At 35.4% G+C, this 21,481-nt stretch overlaps 2 protein-coding genes across 2 annotated transcripts in view; one reads left to right on the forward strand and one right to left on the reverse strand.

The window, feature by feature from the left end:
- The first annotated feature begins 13,925 nt into the window (after window positions 1–13,925).
- LOC143235680 (transmembrane protein 33-like) lies at window positions 13,926–20,350 on the forward strand. Its single transcript, XM_076473899.1, has 4 exons — window positions 13,926–14,035; window positions 14,863–15,047; window positions 17,427–17,494; window positions 18,049–20,350. The coding sequence occupies exons 1-4, from the start codon at window positions 13,926–13,928 to the stop codon at window positions 18,139–18,141; spliced, it is 456 nt and encodes a 151-aa protein (XP_076330014.1). The 3' UTR covers window positions 18,142–20,350.
- Window positions 18,479–21,481, reverse strand: part of LOC143233775 (uncharacterized) — a 50,762-nt gene continuing 47,759 nt past the window's right edge. The window contains exon 6 of the mRNA XM_076470417.1: window positions 18,479–18,606. Coding sequence (XP_076326532.1) covers window positions 18,570–18,606 — 37 coding nt within the window. The 3' untranslated portion in view covers window positions 18,479–18,569. The remainder of the gene's footprint in view (window positions 18,607–21,481) is intronic.

Below are 21,481 nucleotides of genomic sequence, written 5' to 3' on the forward strand. Positions count from 1 at the left end.
CAGACAGCCACAACGGTCCAGTTAAATACATCTGCCCACTGTGTCCAACATGCTGGTTGTCCCCCCTATCTGCAATTACATGTGCTAATGATCACTACAGGAACATTGTTGATTCTTTGTCTGAATTAGCAAATGAGAAATCAGATGTAGCAGTGAAAGCACGAGGTCTGCTGGACAGATTTGACAAATGAAAGACAGTTTTAGGATTGTTGATGGCTCAGCATCCATTAGCTGTATTAGAGGAACTAAACTGTGCATTCCAAGCAAAATCAGTGACAGTATCTGGCATGATTGAAGCATCTGCAATGAGAGTTGAGCAATTGTGGGTATTGCGAACAGAGGAAAATTACAACAAGATATTTGATGAAGCTGAGAAAAAGGTAACTTCCCTAGATCTGGTGCCTATTGAATTACCACGCATTCGCAGACCCCCCAGAAGGATCACAGGTGATGGCTCAGAACACCATTCTAAAACAGCTAGAGATTACTACAGAAGCCAATATTTTGAATTTGTGGACACAGTCATAGAACATCTGATCACTAGATTCAATGCAGACAACAATGACTTGAAGCAATACCTGGCACTTGAGAACACGATCACCTCTGGCAAGATTGACAACTCGGTTATAAACTTCTATCCTGAAATCTCTGCACAACAGCTCGAGTTTCAGTTGCCCATGTTCAAAGGAACAACAAAAGTAGTATCTCTGAAAGGTGCGAAGGATGCTTACTGTAAAATGCATGACACAAGCCAGCAGATGTTTAGTGATGTGTTTCTTCTCATGAAAATTTTGCTTGTATGTCCAGTATCCAGCTGCGAATGTGAACGCAGCTTTTCTGCATTAAGACGGTTGAAGACGTGGTTAAGATCAACTATGTCTCAGTACTGCCTCAACCATGTGGCAGTTTGTCACACCCACAAAGATGAGGTCGACAATGTAAATATAGAAGAGCTTAATAAAGAATTCATAAACAGATCATCACAAAGGAGGTCTACGTTTCGGAACGTGAAGACTAGAGGACGAAATGAATCTTACTTCAATGAAAAGTATGAATAATTAAGTGCTACATTGTATTGATGTGAAATTTTCAAGAGTTCGCAAAGACATTTTAATCATTTTTATCAAACAACATGAACAGTTTTTAGTTGATATAAACTTATCAAGGGTAATTACTAATTTTATTAATATTTGAAAACGTAATTCATGCAATGAAAGTTATTAGTAACCTTGTCAAGTATAATGGTCATCTTTTATACTGTGCAGTGTGCAGGAATAAATTCATGTGGCAGTTAATTTATGACACATTTGTTTTTATTCTATTAACATTTTGAAAACTGTTCAAAACACCTCACTTATACAAACCTACATGGAAACCTTGAAGTATCGTGGCAACAAGATTACTCTGTGACTGCATGTTTACAGCTTTCAGATTCACGTAATCAGAGATTACCAATTTGCAAATTGAACAGTCCACATAAGTGGTTGCAAAAATCATTTCTCCCCCCCCCCCAATTGGGTGTAAAAAACATTCGCCCCTGAATACACATATTTCAAATCGCATGATTCTGTCATCCATAAAACTAAGAAAACGGAGTTCGAATATAATGTCGGAATATAAGAACGACGTAGGCCTAGAAATAAAGTGTTATTGCAGAGATGTGTTAGACTGTTATTTATTTATATATCGATAAAAAACATTCAAAAAGAACAACATGAATCCAGATATATTCTTAGAAAAAGTAAACTGATTCGTGTTGAAACTAACGTTAGAATCTCTGATTTATATTGTAGAATATATATAAGCTGAGTTTTTGTTTATAGAATATATACAAGCTGGGTTCTTGTTTGTAGGATATATGCGAGCTGGGTTTAGACATAACCTCACTTTTATTGGATAAAATTAAAAAGCAAAAGAGTATTAAATACACTCTGTAGTACAGGCTGGTTTGTGGAAAACTTGTGCAGGCAGCTGTGAGATAACAAGTTGTTCATGAAAGACTAGAGCAGGCAGTTGTGGATAGAAGTTGTACTTACGTGCATCTAGTTATGAGGTCAATTAGGAAATGTGAAATATGAATGTGTGGTATTTGGCTTTTTCTCAACTTGAAGATTTCACTGCTTTTTTTTGTAACTTTAAGTGGCAACTAACATAGTTGATAACTAGTTAATAACTAGAGATAACTAGTTTTTTTTTTGTTTCTTTTAAACAATCTGCAGACAGATAAAGATTGTTGAAGTGAGACTCCCTTCAGCAAGAGCGGAGATAAAGTAAGTACTAGTTAAAAATGTATATTAAATATTGTAACTGGTTTTACTCTCGCTGATAGAGATATAGTAAATGCAAACTCGTACGAATGATCGGAACTCGTGTAATAATTAAAATCTAAAAAAAATAATTAGAAACAACGTTTCACATTCACAAGCATTTTAAGTGTTAAAAGAGTAGTTTATAAGTTGGCGGTTGGGTGGTGTTGATTATTTGCCTTTCCTCTAGTCTATGTTTGTTTTGAATTTCGCACAAAGCTACTCGAGGGCTATCTGTGCTAGCCGTCCCTAATTTAGCAGTGTAAGAGACTAGAGGGAAGGCAGCTAGTCATCACCACCCACCGTCAACTCTTGGGCTACTCTTTTACCAACGAATAGTGGGATTGACCGTCACATTATAACGCCCCCACGGCTGAAAAGGCGAGCATGTTTGGCGCGACCGGGATGCGAACCCGCGACCCTCAGATTACGAGTCGCACGCCTTAACACGCTTGGCCATGCCGGGCCATCCTCCAGTCTATCACTTCGGAATTAGCGAGTAGCTTTGTGCAAAATTCAACACAGAAAAAATAATTATTAATCCTATTTCAATTCACGGCATGATTGTCTTTAGTTTATTATTATTGTATGGGGGACTAAGCGCTGTTTTATTGTATAATTGCTGGAAAATCTCAAATGTGGGCCTCAAAGAATGCTTGCAATTTTAAGCATTTCAGTAAAAAAGAAAAAAAAAAAAAAAGAGTAGACATATCACCACAAGTTACGCGCATGCACTTGTAGTTCAAGATAGTTGATACTCATAATACTATTAAATTCTTTTTGCTCTAGGTGTGAGATTTACTCAGCATTCTTACGAGTATTTCTTTTGGTAATGTTAGTTAATATTGTTATAAATTTAATTATAAGTTAGGCTAAACTTAAAGTCACCACTGACATATATTCTTTTATATCACGCGCATGATAAATTATTCGAATCAGATTAAGTGAGACTTCATCCAGATAGGAACATGGATAGAGAAATTGAAAAAAAGGGTTACCTTAAATTTGTAGGTAAGGCCAATACTGTTTGTGGAATTAGTCCTAACGTAAGGATGAAAAATAAAAGGGGTAAGGGGTATAGACCAAGATTTTTCTGAGTTGATGTGTAAACCATTAATGTTAAATTTAAAATAAAACCTTGATCGACCGTTTTTAACTCTTTGATCAACTTTCCAAGATTTGGCTTGTACAGGGTGGTCCCTACCCATCCATATGTTATTATGTTATATTCAGTTACGTATGTATTATAAATTTGTTTCTTTTTTTCATAGAAATATGGCCGATCTAAGCTCGTTTACACGTGAAGAGCGTATTGTGACATAATTGTCGCATAATATTATGCAGCGAGAATGAGGGACAGCACACAGATACACTGGATACATAAGATATATGGACGGGTAGGGTCTTACGGGACACCCTGTACACTTTACAAACCTAATCACTAAATCAGTGAGTCTCAAAGAAAACAGTAGTCTTTCATAATTCCTGTTTCAGTGTTCTTATAAGTAGCAACTGTGACTTAATATATGTACTTTCCATTGATCGAATCTGTATGATCAGGTGAGCTATAACAATTGCCATTTAAAATATGTTATGATGGCTGGTATGGGTATTAACACTTTTACCAAAATGAAGCAGAGAACAATGTTTCGATCTTTTTAGGCCATTTTTATGTATGTGTTGTTTTTTTTTGTTAAACTGAAGAAGATTTAAGAAGGTCAAAACTTTGTTCTCTGCTTTGTTTGGGTAAAAGTGTTAATACCCATATCAACCATCATAAGATACATTTTTACTTCAAGTGGGTTTCTTGTCATCATGAATTGTCAGTTTAAACAATTTAGACATGATAGAAGGAAATGTTGATTTATAAATACATAAACTTTGATATAGTTTTAAGGAGATTATTTAGTTTGTTCTTTTAAACACATCTTTTTCTTTGCTTTGCAACCTTTAGAGCTTTCTCCTTGTTTCTTCTTGTCTGTGGTAATCTTTGGATATCTTTTAGTGTTGCTCAGAGAGCATGATTTACCTCCTCACCTTTTTGTTATTAAAAAAACAATAACTTCCACCCATGAAACTCCAGATTGAAACATGTAAAATTAATCATTTTTTTTTGTTTTCAGTTCGAACTGACTGCAGTTCACCCATCATTTAATTGGCCACATTTTTAAAGTTTATCACTGTTAACCAACTTATAATGGGGAATTTCAGACTGCCTTTCATTTTAACTATGACCATGAACTCATCCATTTGCTCCCAATAATTGTTATAATAACACCAGTTAAGTTTATTGTTGATAATATGACAGACTAACTGATAGAAATATAAATGAAAATGTCATGACCTTCATCTCTTCCAAACTACCTGTTATCATATCTATTCTATTAACATGCTTTTTATCTTGCAGCTATTGACCTTGAAATTTAAGACATGAGATCCATGGTGTGAAAACAAAATGCTGCCATAAATGTATTAAGACAAGAATATGGCAGATAAGGTCATAAGAGATTCTTTCACAGGACATATAATATTCAAGTACTGTACAAAGGAAATGACTTCCTTGGGAGAACATGAAAAGCTTATATTAAGTTTTGGATTAAATCATTAAGTTATGGGTAGTTTTAAAGTTAAACCTTAGGAATAAACTTGGTTATAGAGTGACCATGTGAAGTTTAACTTCCTTTAACTTGTGCACATAGATTTAATTATATGTTTTTCTTTTCATCCAATCAACCATCCTTTAATCCAGTTACTTTTTCTCAAGTTCCTAGTGATGTAGTTTTATTACTTAACCTTTTATGTGACATTTCTTCAAACATGTTTTGAAAATCTGTATACATTTAAGTCCATATCTTTCCATTGTCCAGGAAAGAAGTTACATCCTTGAAACAAAGATGAACAAGTTAGTAAAGCAACAATTATTTTTTTGGTGATTTCATGTTTGATTTTATTCATGATATATCTCCCTAGTAATACAATAAACCAGTAAATATATGCCATTTGACTGGCAGATGTAAATCCAATGGTCAGTTTGACTGGGTGTAAAACTTCGGTGAGGGTAGTTATCATAGCAAACAAGCACACTAAGTTTGTCTTCATGTTGAAAATTAACATTTACAAGATGCTCAGTCTACATTTTACTGTGTCACTTGACACATCTGAGCTCCAAGTTTTCTTCAGAATTTTCTAATATTAGAAATTACCACAATTACCAGCAAGAATCTGTAGGTTGAACCTTTTACCTTCACTTAGAAAAGTAAACTGTACATAATTACAAGCAAGAATCAGTAGGTTGAACCTTCTACCTTTAATTAGAAAGGTAAATTTTCTGTAATTACCAACAAAAATCTACAGGTTGAACCTCCTACCTTCACTTAGAAAGGTAAATCATGTGTTATTACCAGCATGAATCTTAAAGTTGAAATTCCTACCTTAACTTAGAAAGGTAAACTATACATAATTACCAGGAAGAACCTCACACCATCTTGGTGTGCTCAGATGTTGATAAATTTGTCAAGTCTGTCAGAGTCTGTCGTGAATATTGAAAATGTTTTTCTTTAGCCTGTTTATTTCTTGTCCTCATGCAAGTTCCCTCACTGTGTCTTAAATATCTTTGAAGGGAACATTTAAATACATTTACACTGTTTACAGAAAGTGACTTGGTTTATTCTCTGTGAGAGAACAAGAAGTGTGATAAGCTCAGTTTGGAGCTGTACCTTTGTAGTTTATTCTGGTTGTTATATAATTATTATCTATAAAGAAACCTGCAACATTTAATACTTTGATGTGTTTACTAATTTTAAAAACAAGTTATATCTTGTCAAGGTGGTCAAGAATAGTGAGGTGTAACCTACATTCATAATATTGATAACCTGTTACTACAAAGTGTCGTCCCCTCAGTGTAGATTCCTGTACATGGTGGGAGGAACCTCCCAGGGAAGGTTCTGTTCTTTCAGTTTACCTACTCTGGGATTTAAACATTTGCCCACGTGTTTCCCCTGCATGGCGACCCGTGAAGGGGAGGAGAGGATCCTGGTGGTTGAGGGGTCCAACTCTAGCACACCACTTTGACCTTGAATTCCTTTAGATGAGCAGCCTCGGGGTGGCCCTCCTGGGGTCAGTCGGCTGGTCCACTTGGGCTAGGATCAACCAAATACCAGTGTTGGATGTTCTCATCAGGTGTTGTGGACACTGTACCTGATGCTGGTGTTTGGGTATAGTGCTTATGAAATCCTGACATTGCTGCAGTGGCCATATATGAAATTGTTGTGCATCCCCTCATAGGGCTCCATGGTGGGTGGGTTCAGTGGGTACCAAAATTTCCTTCTTTTATCATGAATCCTCTAAAAAAGACTTAATTAAAATAGTGAAAAAACAGTCCACAGGTAAATGACCAAGTCTTGAAGATTCTGAGCAGCAATCTTCAACATCTTTAACACCTGTTGTACCTCATTTTCTTATTCTACATTTTCTTTCAGACAAACCTTTAGGGCAAATGTCCCCCTTTTTCATTCAAAAGGGACTGCTGGCTCTCCAGAGTCAGTAAAGAAGCTTTGATCTGGTGATATATTGGTGGAAACATCCACATCTCAACACAGTAAACTCTTCTTGCATTTAAAGGCAATTTGGGATATACCTATTGAGGTTACACCTTATGCTACATTGAATTCATCATGAAGAGTTATTGTTGAGAGGGATTTGAAGAACATCCATGAGTCAGAGATTTTTGCTGGTTTATCCACTCAAGGAGTTTTCGCAGTAAGGTGTATATCCACTCGCAAAGGTGTAATTACGATGCCAACCAACATCCTCATTCTGACATTTACATCACCACGTCCACCTGCCACCATCAAGGCACGTTATCTTAATTTCAGGGTATGGCCATACATTCCAAACCCTCTCCGATGTTTCCAGTGTCAGCTGCTCGATCACTCAAAGATGTCATGTTGTGATTCCTTGACGTGTGCTCGTTGTGGTGGCAAGGAACATGATGCCTATGAGTGTGAAATGGACCCTCACTGCATCAGTTGCAATGGCTCTCCCTCGTTCTACTTTTGTTCTTGCCCTAAATGGGTGGAACAAAAAGAGGTGCAGATTTTGAAAATGATTCATAACATTACTTATCCTGAGGCTTGAAAGTGGCTGTCTACCACTTCATCTTGGACGTATGCTGCTGAACTTCATTCTGGTACTACAGTGGGAGTGCAGACAGATCTCCTTGTGCCTCCAAAAGGATCGTTCTCAAAACAAATTAAAAGTCTTTTGATCTCTATGGCTATAAAAGTTTATGAATTAACTTCAACATCCATCTCTGTCCCTTACATACATTCCAACAAATCCCAATATCCACTAACTTTGGTTCCGGGTACAGGCATTTCTTCGGATACATCTCCCACCCCAAGATGCAAAATGATCATTCATTTACATCGTCATCCACTGGAATCCTCTTTCAACAGCAAAGATCTGCCCAATCGACCCAGGGCAGGATCCATGGAGGTTGATAGACCTCCCTCGAATAAGGACAGTAAGGAAAAAATACGTGGTCGTAAACAAAAGGGTTCTCCACCTAGTTCGCTTACACATAAATAAAAATAGCCACTCTGATACAATGGAACTGTTGAGGCTTATGTTCTAATCTGGATGACATCAAAACACTGATTGCTTCCTACCATCCTGAAACCTGCTGATACAGTCACCTTTTGGCAGTTTTCTTTGTATAGAAATGAGAAGCAAACAAAAGGGTTCTCCACCTAGTTCGCTTACACATAAATAAAAATAGCCACTCTGATACAATGGAACTGTTGAGGCTTATGTTCTAATCTGGATGACATCAAAACACTGATTGCTTCCTACCATCCTGAAAACTGCTGATACAGTCACCTTTTGGCAGTTTTCTTTGTATAGAAATGAGAAGCTGTGTGATGGATGAGTGCATGGAGGGGTGGCACTGTTGGTTGATCAGCATGTGACCATCCTGTATTTGCCACTTGACACATCCTTGGAGGCCATAGCCATCCGTATTGCCTTGGGTCATACCATCACTGTTTGTTTTCTCTATCTGTCATCTGGAGAGACATATGATGGACATCATCCCCTCTAAGGAAGTGCTGATATTGATAGGAGGGGTCGCCCTGTAGAGCGTATGCTCTCTGATCACAACCTTTCTCTTTTCAATACTGGTTCTTGTACTTATTTTAATGTGGTCAGTTCTTTACTGCTATTGATCTCACAATTTGCTCCCCTTCACTATTCTCCCATTTTTCATGGAGAGTTGACAATAAATAATCCATGAGATAGTGATCATTTTCCTGTAATTTTGAGAGAGACTGGCCATGGTCGATGCCACCTGACCCACGTGCCATGGTGGAAACTGGATCACGCAAACTGGCCCTCTTTCACTGCTCTCTCAGAACTTAATCCTGCCATCATCTGTAAGCCATCAGTAGACAACTCTGTGGCAGCAGTAACTCACTGCATTATACAAGCAGCTGCTCAATGTATTCCTAAAACCTCGACACGTTTTTCCCTATAACCTTGTTTGAAGTGGAATCCTGCCTGCCACATGGCATGGAAGACTCAAAAATGGTCCTGGGGTACTTTCCGCAGATATCCCACACTTTCAAACTGCATCGCTTTCCAGAAGGAATCATGGATTAAGTTCACAACCAGCATATCTTCTACCACCAGTTCCAAATTCATATGGGACAAGATTCAAAAGGACAATGGGCAATATAATTCTGTCCTGCTCTTGATCTTGCTCTCTGATGGCTGATACCTGAAGCATTGCGGATACTTTTAAGTGAAAGCTTTTTCCGGGTATCTAGCACTTCTGCTTCTTCCTCTACCTTTTTAGCCATCAAGACTCGGACAGAGCAATCACCTCTTTCCTTTTGAGCTTATTGTCTCTATAATTATAATTGTCCCTTTACACTGGTGGAATTCAAACTGGCCCTTCGTCAGTCTGGCAGTACATCAGTTGGACCTGATGATGTGCACTATGAAATGCTGCACCATCTATCTCCTGCTTCTCTTGATTTTCTTCTGATTGTTTTTAACCAGATCTGGCAGGAGAATTTTTTTCTGATGTCCTACCTTTCTCTAAGGCTGGGAAGGATCCCAGGATTCCTTCAAACTACCGTCTAATTGCTTTGACAAACTGTTTCTGTAGGACCTTAGAGAGGATGGTTAATGCCCATCTTGTTTGGTACCTCAAATCAAACAACCTCCTTTCGCCCATCTAGTGTGGGTTTCGAAGACAGCGCTCCACTGTGGACAACCTGATTTGACTTGAAACGTCAATCAGAGAAGCCTTTCTCAAACTATAACATCTTGTATCAAAATTCTTTGACATTGAGAATGCTTATGATACAACATGGAGGTACAGCATTCTGCAAGACTTCCATATATATGGGTTACGTGACCATTTGCCTATTTTTATTACAATTTTTTTAATGGACAGGAGATTGCAAGTTGTGTGGGTTCGACACTTTCCCTTTCTTTTCTACAGGAACTTGGAGTCCCTCAGGGCTGTGTTTTGAGTGTCACACTTTTGAGTATAAAGATTAATGCCATCACTGAACAACTCCTTCTCACAGTTGCAAATGGGCTCTATGTCAACGACTTTCTCGTGTCAGGTCAGTTGTCGCACATGAGGTATGTTGAGTGGCAGCTACAAGACTGTTTTCAATCATTTACTGAAGTGGACCACAGCACACAGCTTTAACTTTTCTCTCTCGAAAACTATTTGCATTTGCTTTTGCTGCCCAGATCCTGAACTCCGTATTGTTGATGTTGTGCTGCCTGTCATCCGTGAGACAAAGTTCTTTGGGTTTATCTTTGACCGTAAGCTGACCTTTGTACCACACATCAAGCAGCTATGGGTCAAATGTACAAGAGCACTAAACATCCTCTGTGTCCTCTCTTTCACCACTTGGGGAGCAGATCAGTGTTCTGTGCTAAAGATATATTGTGTTCTTATTCGACTGAAACTAGACTATGGATCACTGGTCTGTGACTGTGCCAGAACATTGGCCTTAAAGATGCTGGACCCCATTCATCATCAAGGACTTTGGCTCTGCAATGGGGCTTTCTGCACTTTCCCAGTTCAGAGCTTGTACATAGTATCATGAACCTTCTTTGCACCTCTGTGGTTTGCAACTATCCTTACTATATGCTTCGAATCTTTGTTCCTTACCAGAGCATCCCACCTGGCATTGTGTTTTGCTTCTTCGGTTAGCCATACTTTTTAAGAACAGATGATCTGCCATTGCTCCTTTTGGCCTTCGTATTCAGGCACAGTTGGATAAATTGGACCTGTCCTTGGATAACATTGCTCTATCCACAGGTCAACCCATGCCACCATGACTTTTTACAGTTACCAAATGTGACCTGTCTTTAAGTCATCTGAGAAAAGTAGACACTCCTGATTGGAAATACTGTCTGCTATTTGCTGAACATCATTCTAACCATCCTTCCATTCCTGTTTATACAGATGATTCGAAATCAGGTGACTGTGTGGGCTCTGCCATGGTTTGTTGTGGTTTGGTGGTTGCACGCAGAATTCCCTCTACAGCTTCTGTGTTCACTGCTGAACTGTATGCCATTTCTCTTGCCCTGTATCACAAAAATGCTAAGCAGTACTTAAACTGTACTATTCATACTTACTCGCTTAGTTCTATACTGGCCCTGGAATCACTTCATGCCAGTTCACACCCTGTTCTTGATGATATTCAAAAGTGACTGGCCCATTTCTTTTTAACATCTACTTCTATCCAGTTTTTCTGGATACCGGGTTAACGTGGTATTCGCAGGAACGAGCTTGCTGACACTGCAGCTAAATATATCTGCTCTGGTACTATCACCACTATGGTCCTGTATTCAAGGCTCGGCTCCATGCCACCTGGCAGTCAATTTGGAGTGAGCAACATGAAAACAAGCTTTTCCAAATAAAACCCTGTATTGGACTTTGGCCTTCTTTCTTCCATAAGGATCGGAAAGAGGAAATTGTTCTAGCTAGACTAACATTGGTCACAGTTTTTTAACTTATCATTTTCTTTTATCTGGAACTGATGCACCAGTGTGTAGTCTCTGTAACACTCAGGTCACAATGAGCCACATTTTACTTTCTTGCTGTCATTATGAGTCTCAATGACAGCACCATTTTAAATATGTTCCGTCCCAAGGTTTGTCCATAACGTTAGACAGTATTATTGGTGATGGTGACACTGCCCACCTTGGAAATGTTTTTAGTTTTTTAAAGGCCATTAGTCTTTTTAATGCCATTTACGTTTCTTAATTTATACATTAGACCTTTTTTTACTGTGTTTCCTTTTTAAGAATCACAGTCTCTCTAGTTCGATTTGAAATTAGAAAATGGCTATAACATTAAATAACTCGACACCAGGACTGGAAAGGCCAACTTCAGGTGACTAATGCTGCTGTTTGAACTACCTGTTAGTCATGCTGGTGAGTTATTATTAAGATTTTTCTACAAGTCTTTTAAAACTTTTATTACTTTTTGAAAATGGCTATAATATCAAATAACTTGGAACCAGGACTGGAAAGGCCAACTTCAGGTGATTGATGGTGGTTTTTGTATTTACCTGTTAGTCTTTCCGGCAAATTATGATAATTACAATTATGCTACAGAAAGTTCTTTGCAACTTGGATTACTGTAGTTTTTCTCTAAATGTTGTAGGCTCAGCATGGGCATGTGGGTTAAGAAGTTTGACTCGTAATCTGCCTTCCTTCTCGTCTTACACTGCTAAATTAGGGAAGGCTGGTACAGATAACCCTTGAGTAGCTTTGTGTGGAATTTAAAAAACAAACAAATAAAGTTAATGTTGTAGACGAGATGTAAACATTGGTTTTATGTTGTTTATGTTTTTTTAAAACTTTGTTTTGTTTTACCTTAATTTCCTTTTATGAATTTTACTAAATTTAATTTTAACTGTTTACTGGATGTTTGGCACAGATAGCCTAGCTGCTTTGTGTCATAAAATACCAAATAAATTAAGTGTAACCTACTTTCATAAGACTGTGATAACCTGCTACTATTTTAGATAATCTCTTCTGAACTTAGATCTGCATCTTGTTTAAGATATGTACACCATTCTTAGTTACATTAATGTAGGTGAGGTATAATAAAATGTATCTTGTTACATTTGCTATTAGCATCATAAAGCATTAGTTTGTAGAATTGCTTGTTGCACTGTGTCAATAGATATTTTTAACCTATTTGTCGGTTAAGTAAAAACATGGATAATAGTTTGTAAACATTTCTGTTTGTGTGAGTGATATATTTGTTTTCTCTAATTTATGTATGAATTATTGTTTTGGACATGTAAATTTCTGATACTTAACAATGTTTAAATTTTGAATAAAGTAGCACAGTGTTTGAGTGTGTTGTAATTGCTACACATTTTTGTTTATATAATTTAAGTACAATATAAAATTAAGGAACTTCTTGGCTTAGCCTAACAAAATCAGTTGAATAAAACACCTAGAGTTTCATGACCTTCAGTGAAATATCATGCTTGGAAGTCGTGGTGCACATGTTAGCTGTACGGGAAATTACTAACGAGTTGTCTTTAGGATTTATTGATTTTCACATGTGGATTAAAAACAATGAAATCATGAAAGGAAAATTGTATACAAAAAGTATTTCTGATATATATTTAAGAATATGAAAATGAAATATGAATATAGAGATGAACTATTATCCTATGTATGAGATTCACCTTGTATCCAGACTGATTCAGTGAAGGTTTTATAAATTCACAGACAGATCTTTAGTGAGAGTACTTTAAAAAGATCATGTTGTGTGTACATCAGACATTCAGGTTCCTTTTTAATGTATTTAGGAATAGAAAATAGCATCACTTGTGTTGGGCAAGTGGTTCCCTTTATTTATTGGATGTCATTAAAATATGCTTTTATTTTAAAAGATTGTAATAAGTGAAAAATTAATGTGAAAATTGTTCATTGTGAAGTTAAGAGCGATAGATTTTGTTTGGTGGAAAGTTCTTTTGTTTTCTTCTCCAACTAGAAGAATTACTGTGTGACGCTGCAGAAGACTAGCAATGAGTGACAACAGTTCATCTTCAAATGGCAGCGTGGAGGGTCAGAGTGTCTCTCCACAGAGGTGGCTACATGCTATGATTGTAAGTTCTAATCTTTCAGATGATTTCATTCTAATTAAGTAACAATGTTGATAGATATTGTAGTCAGCTGGATGTAAGTGTTTCAATTGTTATAGAACATATTCCTAGTTTTGTTAGATGAATGTTTGTTATACAAGTGGTAAAAACTGTATATCTCTGTTAATTCTGAGAACCAGATTATAACAACACTTTGTTTAACAGAAACACATGACCTTAATAAAATCAATGCTTTGTTGTGGATGACTAGAATGGCCACTTTGCTGTTAACTTTCTTTTACTTAATACCATTATTTGGGTAAGTGGATTAAACTTACCAGTTTATTCTTAGATTTGGTAATATATTAAGTAAAAAAAAGTTCTTGTAAACACTAAGACTGTCTTTTCTTATGAAAGTTTTAAATGCTGTTTCATTAAACTCTATCTTTCATAAGACAGTGTGTGAATTCTGTGTATTAAAATGATTTCTGAGCCTCACCATGCCATTACAGTCAACATTGCTACATCTGGTCATACTCTGACGATCATGCATCTTAAGATACTGTCTATTGCTAAAGGCAGTGTGTTCAGGTAGGCATACTAAAAACACATCCCTCCTCCCTGTTTTATTATGTACCTTGAAACTGTCCTTTGTGAACATCAGTATTAGTTTTAAAAGATATTTCATTTTGTAGCTTACAAGTGCCCTCTATGAACTTCAGTTTTAGTTTCATTATTAATACTTTACAAGTGCCCTCAGTGATCTTCAGTTGTAGTTGCATTATGTATCTTACAAGTGCCCTCAGTGAGCTTCAGTTTTAGTTTTATTATGTACCTTACACGTGCCTTCTGTGATCTTCAGTTGTAGTTTCATAATGTAGCTCACAACTGCTCTCTGTGAGCTTCAGTTTTAGTTTTAAAAGATGTGTTCCATTATGTGATTTACATGTGTCCAATGTGATTTTCAGTTTTAGTTTCATTATGTACCTTACAAGTGCCCTCTGTAATTTTCAGTTTCATTGTGTATGTTACAAGTGTCCTATGTGAACTTCAGTTTTAGTTTTACTATGTACCTTACATGTGTTTTATGTGAACTTCAGTTTTAGTTTCATTATGTTGCTTAAAAGTGCCCTCTGTGATCTTCAGTTTTAATTTCATTATGTACATTACACGTTTCCTCTGTGAACCTCAGTTTTAGTTTTATTATGTACCTTACAAGTATCCTCTGTGAACTTCATTCAACATGTTTTATAGATGATTTGTATAGAAGTGTTTTGTGAGAAATTTTCTTAACTGTTACAAGTCTGAAATGACCAGTTAGATTTTAAATATATTCTTAATCTGTGTTTAATTGTTGCATTCTGTTTGTTAATTCTTATATAATGGGAATAATTTGTAAGTGTAACGTGTATTTTCAGGTTTAATCCGTACAGCTGCTACTACAAGGCACTTTTGAGTAATGCTGCAACAAGTGCTCTGCGTCTTCATCAGCGTCTCCCAAATGTTCAGTTGAACAGAGAGTTCTTAGCCTTGTTACTGATGGAAGACAGCTGTCACTATCTTTTCTATTCTCTTATATACCTGTTCTCACACCCTATTACTCGTATCCTTCTGATGTTGGTCAGTAAAACACATATTGTTATTGTGTGGTTAATCTATATTAGAGGAGAAATCTGTATATATGTTTTATGCTATTTTCATTACAGAGCTTTGTTTTGTTGACACAGTAACCTAATGTATTAACCATTCCAAGTGGGTCTTGGTATAATATACACAAGTTTATCTACACATCTGCACATATTAAGCATCTGTATTATAGCTTTTGATACAGTATGTGTACCTTCACAAAAGCTGGTAGACCTTCAGTATAAATTACATGCATTTTACACATGAAAAATTGTATTTGTTACTTAAGATTTGTTTGTGAAAATATTGAGTCTGTTTCAGTACTTGTCTGAGTGTGAATTCATTTTCATGTTAGCATTAAAAAAATATTCTTCATTCCAAAAAATTCAAATATTATTTGTGTGTGTGTATGTGTGTGTGTTTTCTTATAGCAAAGTCACGTTGGGCTATCTACTGAGCCCACCGAGGGGAATCGAACCCCTGATTTTGCATTGTAAATCCGAAGACATACCGCTGTACTAGCAGGGGAATATTATTTGTGTAATTTCTAAAACCTCCTGAATACATTTCAACCATTTGTTTTCAGTAAGTATTTTGTTATTCTGTACTATTAACTATGTGTTGTCTGTCATTTAACCAACCCTATAACCATCATAAAAAATTAGAAAATAAATATAAATTATGCTTTTTTCGTGTTACAATGACTACATATTACAAAACAAAATACAAATGTTTAGTCTGAATAGCTAAGTCTCATAACACTATGTATATGGACATGTATATTTATTATTTTCATTATATGGACTTTCCAATCATGCCTAGCTGACATTACATAACTGACCTTTAGTTTTCCCTGTCTTGGTTGTGTTTTAGTGGTCTAATATTTTATAATATACAGTCACATTTTAATTATTATACATTATATACATGGATATAAGTTATTACTATTCAGAAATAAATTAACTTTTATTTTTCTCAAAATATAAAAGAATAAATGAAGAAGTAAAGCAAACAATTATCTCTTTTCACTATGACCTCTGAACTCTGTTGTTGCTAGATGTAGGTTGCTAAACCTTTTGACATTTTGCACATGGAGGATATCAAACAAAATTTATATTTAGGTTTAATATCTATAGAGTTGAATAACCAAACTATCACAAATAACTACCCTGATACCATAGAATTCCACTATAATTTATTAAGGTTAGTAACTAAGTTGTATTTAGGTTTAAAAAAAAGTGAAACTTCAAGCAGAATAAAGACTCAACCTACCTCCTTGAAATTTTAGTTCAGTAGAATGAAATGGCTTATAATACATTAAAACGTCTGAGAAAATCACTAAGGAAAATTCTAAGATGTCATTGGTTATTCATGCCATACATTGAAGTAATGTATATAGAGCATTTCCAAGAATGGAAAGAATGGGGTCACCATGTTTGATTTAGTACATAAGCCATATCTGAGCATATAGAAAAGGTATTAGGTACTTATTTGATATTCTAGCTTGTAAATATTGGTAATTTGAATTCCTAATTTGTACAAAACTACAGACTTAGTATTTTGACATCACAAGCATTTAATTTGAACCAGTGATACATTCAACGTATCATGTGACACACAGAAATGGATATTAAGGCATGTTCTATTAATAAATAATATGTAATATTAAAGTTTAAATTATAATCTACAGTTTGATTTCAAACTTACTGACAAAAATATCATCAAATTAGTAGTTCAATAAAATTTTAATTCATGTCAACAAGTGCAATGACAGCCTTTGATGCCTGACCTGTTGCAATAGGTGTAAAGAAAATAGTCAGCATTATAGTTTCTAAAGAAGAAATGTTCTTACTGTGTTACAGGGCAAGGCTTTATGTGTCTACAAGTATCTGGACATAAAAAATTACTGTCTGATTGTTTTTTTAACTATGTTTTTTTCAATAATAATGGATAATACCTGTAATTTAGATTACTAACATAAGTTGAAAAATGCCAAACTTTGTTACCTTCATGTGTTTCAAACAATTACAGGAGGTGATGTCTGGAGATGCACATGTTTCTGTGAATGAACAGTTCTGTGAGAATAGTTACTTGCTTTATATAAATTACTTAACACAAAGAATCAGTGTTATTAACATTTCAACAAGTTCACTCACCTTTTCCTTTCTTATTAAAGTTCCTTTACCAATATTATGAGCCTGAAGGATTATGAAACAATAATCCAATCTAACAATAAATGGGAATTACAGATGTTATACAAAGGTTTTAATGTAACTATATTATGTACTCTCAATGTTTAATGACAGTTTTTGTTTTTATATTTCATATGAACAATTTCATTAATCAATGCTTCCAGTGGTTCTTCTGCCTATCTTTCTGTTTGCACTTCTACATTCAGCAAGCTATAGTATCACCATGCTTGATGTAAGTAATCTGTTTATTGTAGGTACTAGATATAAGTAGTACTATCATTATAGATGTTACTTACTACTAGTATCATAGTGCTCGATGTATGTAGTACGGTCATTATAGATATTACTTATCCCTAGTATCATGGTACTAGATATAAGTAGTACCATCATTATAGATGTTATTTACCCATAGTATCATGGTACTAGATGTAACTAATACCATTGTTATAGATATTACTACCCCTAGTATCATGGTGCTAGATATATGTACTACCATCATTATAGACATAAATTACCCATAGTATCATGGCACTAAATGTAAATAGTGCCATCACTATAGACATTAATTATCCATAGTATCATGGTGCTATATTTAAGTAGTACCATTATTATTGACATTAATTACCCATAGTTTCATGGTGCCAGATGTAAGTAGTACCATCATTATAAATGATTTTTACCCATGTTATCATCGTGCTAGATGTAAGTATGTCTATAATGATGGTACTAACAACACCTTCTGGAGGTCCACTAGTGGCTCGCACTTGACATTGTGCTTCCCCACAGAGAACTCGGTCTGTTCTGGCCAGTGCTTTCTGTTGTAGTGCGCTGCAGTGCCCCTGCTGTCCCAAAGGCAAGGATAAAAGGGAAACTAGGTAAAGCCTTGGAGGCCCATCAGGAATGCCACTATTTTGAAGTCTCTGATAACCTTTCAGCCATACTCATCATACTGCAAGGCTTCTAGCAAGGTTTTGGCACTGTTTGTATTCCTCTTTGAGGTGCAATGAAAGAGTCAGGGGAAGAGATGGATCCGTATTCCCGTTATGGAGCAGCACAACTTTGAGGCTTCTGGATGAGCTATCAATGAAGAGGTGCCACTTGTTTGGGTTACAGACAATTTCGGTTGCCTCGTACAGACATTGTGGCAGAAGCAGAGCTCATCTTGACGAGTGAAGAAGCTTGAAAAATTTTGGTGACACTTCCTCTGATTTATGACTTGCATACTTTCATCTAACAAATCCCACTCCTTGAGCCTAGATGTCAAAAACTTGGCATTCGACTTTGTTAGACCAAGATCTCTGATCAAGTCATTGAGTTTTCAGCACTGAATCTAGCTGGAATGTTCTGGAAAATGAATAAATTTGAAAATTTCATTACCCAGGTCACAAAAGCCAAGTTTGAAGAGAAATATAGGTCTTTTCCATTTACTTCAGACATAAGCAATTTGAAAATAACACTTTCTGCCAAGGAACAAGAAAAAGTAAAAATTTTGTTACATAGTGTTGCCTGTCCAGCCATTCCTCAAGTTATTTGCCACTACTGTTACTTTCTGTTATGTTATAAAAGAATACATAATAAGGTACAACTCATGAATAACTGTTGATAAGCTGATATTCATTAGTGAAATAATGTACATATTAACATAACTTCCACTACTTGTCTTTCAGAAATGTTTTTCACGAACTCAAGTTAGCCATTGAAATGCAAGCTAAACACCCATATTGTCCAGATGTCCTACATAGGTTTTGTCACAAAGCTATCGGTTTTATAACCTGTCTGACACCTCCAGTTACGGCTCAGTAGCTTGTGGTCAGCACATTTGTTCATTGATTTTGAAAGTGTAATAACTATAACTGAGCATAGTTCATTTGATATTTGTTTTGTTAAGCACGTAGCTGCTGGTGATCTCCATAGATGTGTGGTGTTTTATATGATGCAGGTTATTTCTTTGTACTTTGATAATAAAACATTGTATTAGAATTTCAAAAAGATAATCTTTAGCACATTGTCTTGAATGAAGACAGTTAATTGTGGATTTTGTTTTGTTAATTATATGAGATGTATATTATCTGACCTGTGGTCTATATCACTGCAATCAGATTGTGATTATTGATCATTTTAAGTTGTTCGTATTTGTTACTTTAATCATCAGTACCTTTTGTATCATGTTTGTATGGCTCATTTGAACTAGAAATTTGAGTTTTATATTTGGTTAAGTTTCTGAACTGTATTTATGTTGTCTTTTAGTACGTGCAGATAGCACTCATGTAGCTTTGCATGAAATTCAAAACAAACAAATAAATCAAACTCTCAGTACACTACAGTGTGCATCCAGTCTTTTGTGGTTAACATTTATTGTTAGTTAAAGTTATTAGAAGATGGGTTTTGGAAAGTAAAATATAAAAATACACTTAGGTTTTGTTTGTACATTGGTGTAGTTTATTGCCTAGATTTTGTTGGGTTGCACTGAACGTGTGAATCATAAGGAGATGAGAAAAAAATCTTATACTCTTTTGTTTTATGTTTATTGATATTTTAAATTAATAAATACCTGATTTTATATTAGTTGTTAGTTGCTATTGGCCTCTGGCTGTTTGTTAAAGTAAAGTAACATAGTTTTTTCTGTTGTAATTAAGAATGTGTGTACTAAGAAATAGTAACAGCTTTCTTAGAAACTTCGATTTGTGTGTTTTATTGTTTTGTAATACCATAATTGAACTCTTTTACTAAATATGGTGGTTTGTTATTGTGTTGTAATAATTTTCAGTCTGTACGTACTTAGTCTTGTAACTAAAGTTATAAAAGTGTATAAAAGTTACTAGTTGTTTAATACCTCATCTCTCCTATATCTAGTCTTGAAACATATTTGGATGATTTCTTATTTTCAAATGGTGCTCAGTGTTACAGTATTATTTCTTATTTCGTGCTTTATTAGTGAACATTTAGCATGAATCAGCTTAAGTTTTCTGTACATTTGACAATCTGTGGTAGTGTTTAAACAGTTAGAACCAAAATGTTTGGTAGATCAGTTTGTTGATATTCAAAGCATTTCATGTATTATTTTCTTTAAATAAACGTTATTTGACTTTACTGTGTTCTGTGTCACAATACATTGGTGTCCATTTTGAGTTTCTAAACTACATAAATGGTTAACTGCCTTTAAAATGGAAGAATATCAAAACTAATACAACAACTTTACTTGTATTACAGTTTTAGAAATGTTTACCAACATGTTTTTCCAGTTAGATTGTGGACTTCCAGCTGGAAAGACAACAGTTTTAGTTTTGTTTTAGGTGACCTCTTCTTCATCAATATTTGGTCCATGTTTTGGATCAAAGAAGGGCAGGTTCAGGTTTGGCCATTTCTATTGATATAAACCAAACCAAACCATGGCAGATATTTAGTTTTGAAGAAGGAATTAAATGTTTCAATGGTGCAGGTTGAAAGTTCAGTGGGTGCCTGTTACAAGATTTGGTAAATGTCCAGTGGGCATCTAGGTTGGGTGAAGTCCAGGACTGATAGTGATGAGGAGGAGCTGGAGATAAGAAAAGAAGCAAGTCGATAGTTTCCAGAAAAACCATCAGATTAACGGGCCTTTAACAGAGCCACCTGGTGGTGGGATCTATAAATCCGAGAACCCCGTGTAAACCCACTTTCATAGGACATGTGCTCAAGTACTATTTACTTGATGGATAGTATTTGAAAGGTAGCCAAATGACATATAGGTGGTGCTAATTATATAAACCTTGTTTTTTATATTAATGAAACTAATCATGTTAAAATTTTTATTTTAAAAAATGTTAGTTAATGCTACAAGATGAACGTTGGTTCGACAAATTTATCTTACTTAGCGGAACTTTGTAAATTGTTACACATGGCTCATCAGCTATACCTTTTGAAGGCTTATAATACAGAATGTTTATCTGAAAATATTGATACAGAAATCACAATAATCGTATAAAAATAAGATTAGGAAGATTTTTGAAGATGATTAGGAATGCTCACTTGCAAGACCAGATGAGATGATTTATTAAGGGAAATATTTTTTTGTTGATTGTATTGTATGCAAGACTAATGAAGCCCAATGATAAAAATGAAGCTCCTTAATGATGTTTATTGGAATTCGTAAATGATAAGGCCTAAGACAAAAGCTGATTAACTAGTGAGTTGTTTTAACGTATCCATGAAGTCGAAAACTAGTAATGGTAGAATTAGCAAC

Source organism: Tachypleus tridentatus, chromosome 12, assembly GCF_004210375.1.
Source record: "Tachypleus tridentatus isolate NWPU-2018 chromosome 12, ASM421037v1, whole genome shotgun sequence".
NCBI classification, from domain to species: Eukaryota; Metazoa; Arthropoda; class Merostomata; order Xiphosura; family Limulidae; genus Tachypleus; species Tachypleus tridentatus.

What these genes read in the sequence shown, in the direction of transcription:
- LOC143235680 (XM_076473899.1), top strand. Translation starts at nt 13,926, where the DNA reads ATGATTTCTGAGCCTCACCATGCCATTACAGTCAACATTGCTACATCT. An exon ending in GCTAAAGGCAGTGTGTTCAG is followed by an intron (nt 14,036 to 14,862) that starts GTAGGCATACTA and finishes GTGTATTTTCAG; the next exon opens with GTTTAATCCGTACAGCTGCT. An exon ending in ATAGTATCACCATGCTTGAT is followed by an intron (nt 17,495 to 18,048) that starts GTAAGTAATCTG and finishes GCTTCCCCACAG; the next exon opens with AGAACTCGGTCTGTTCTGGC.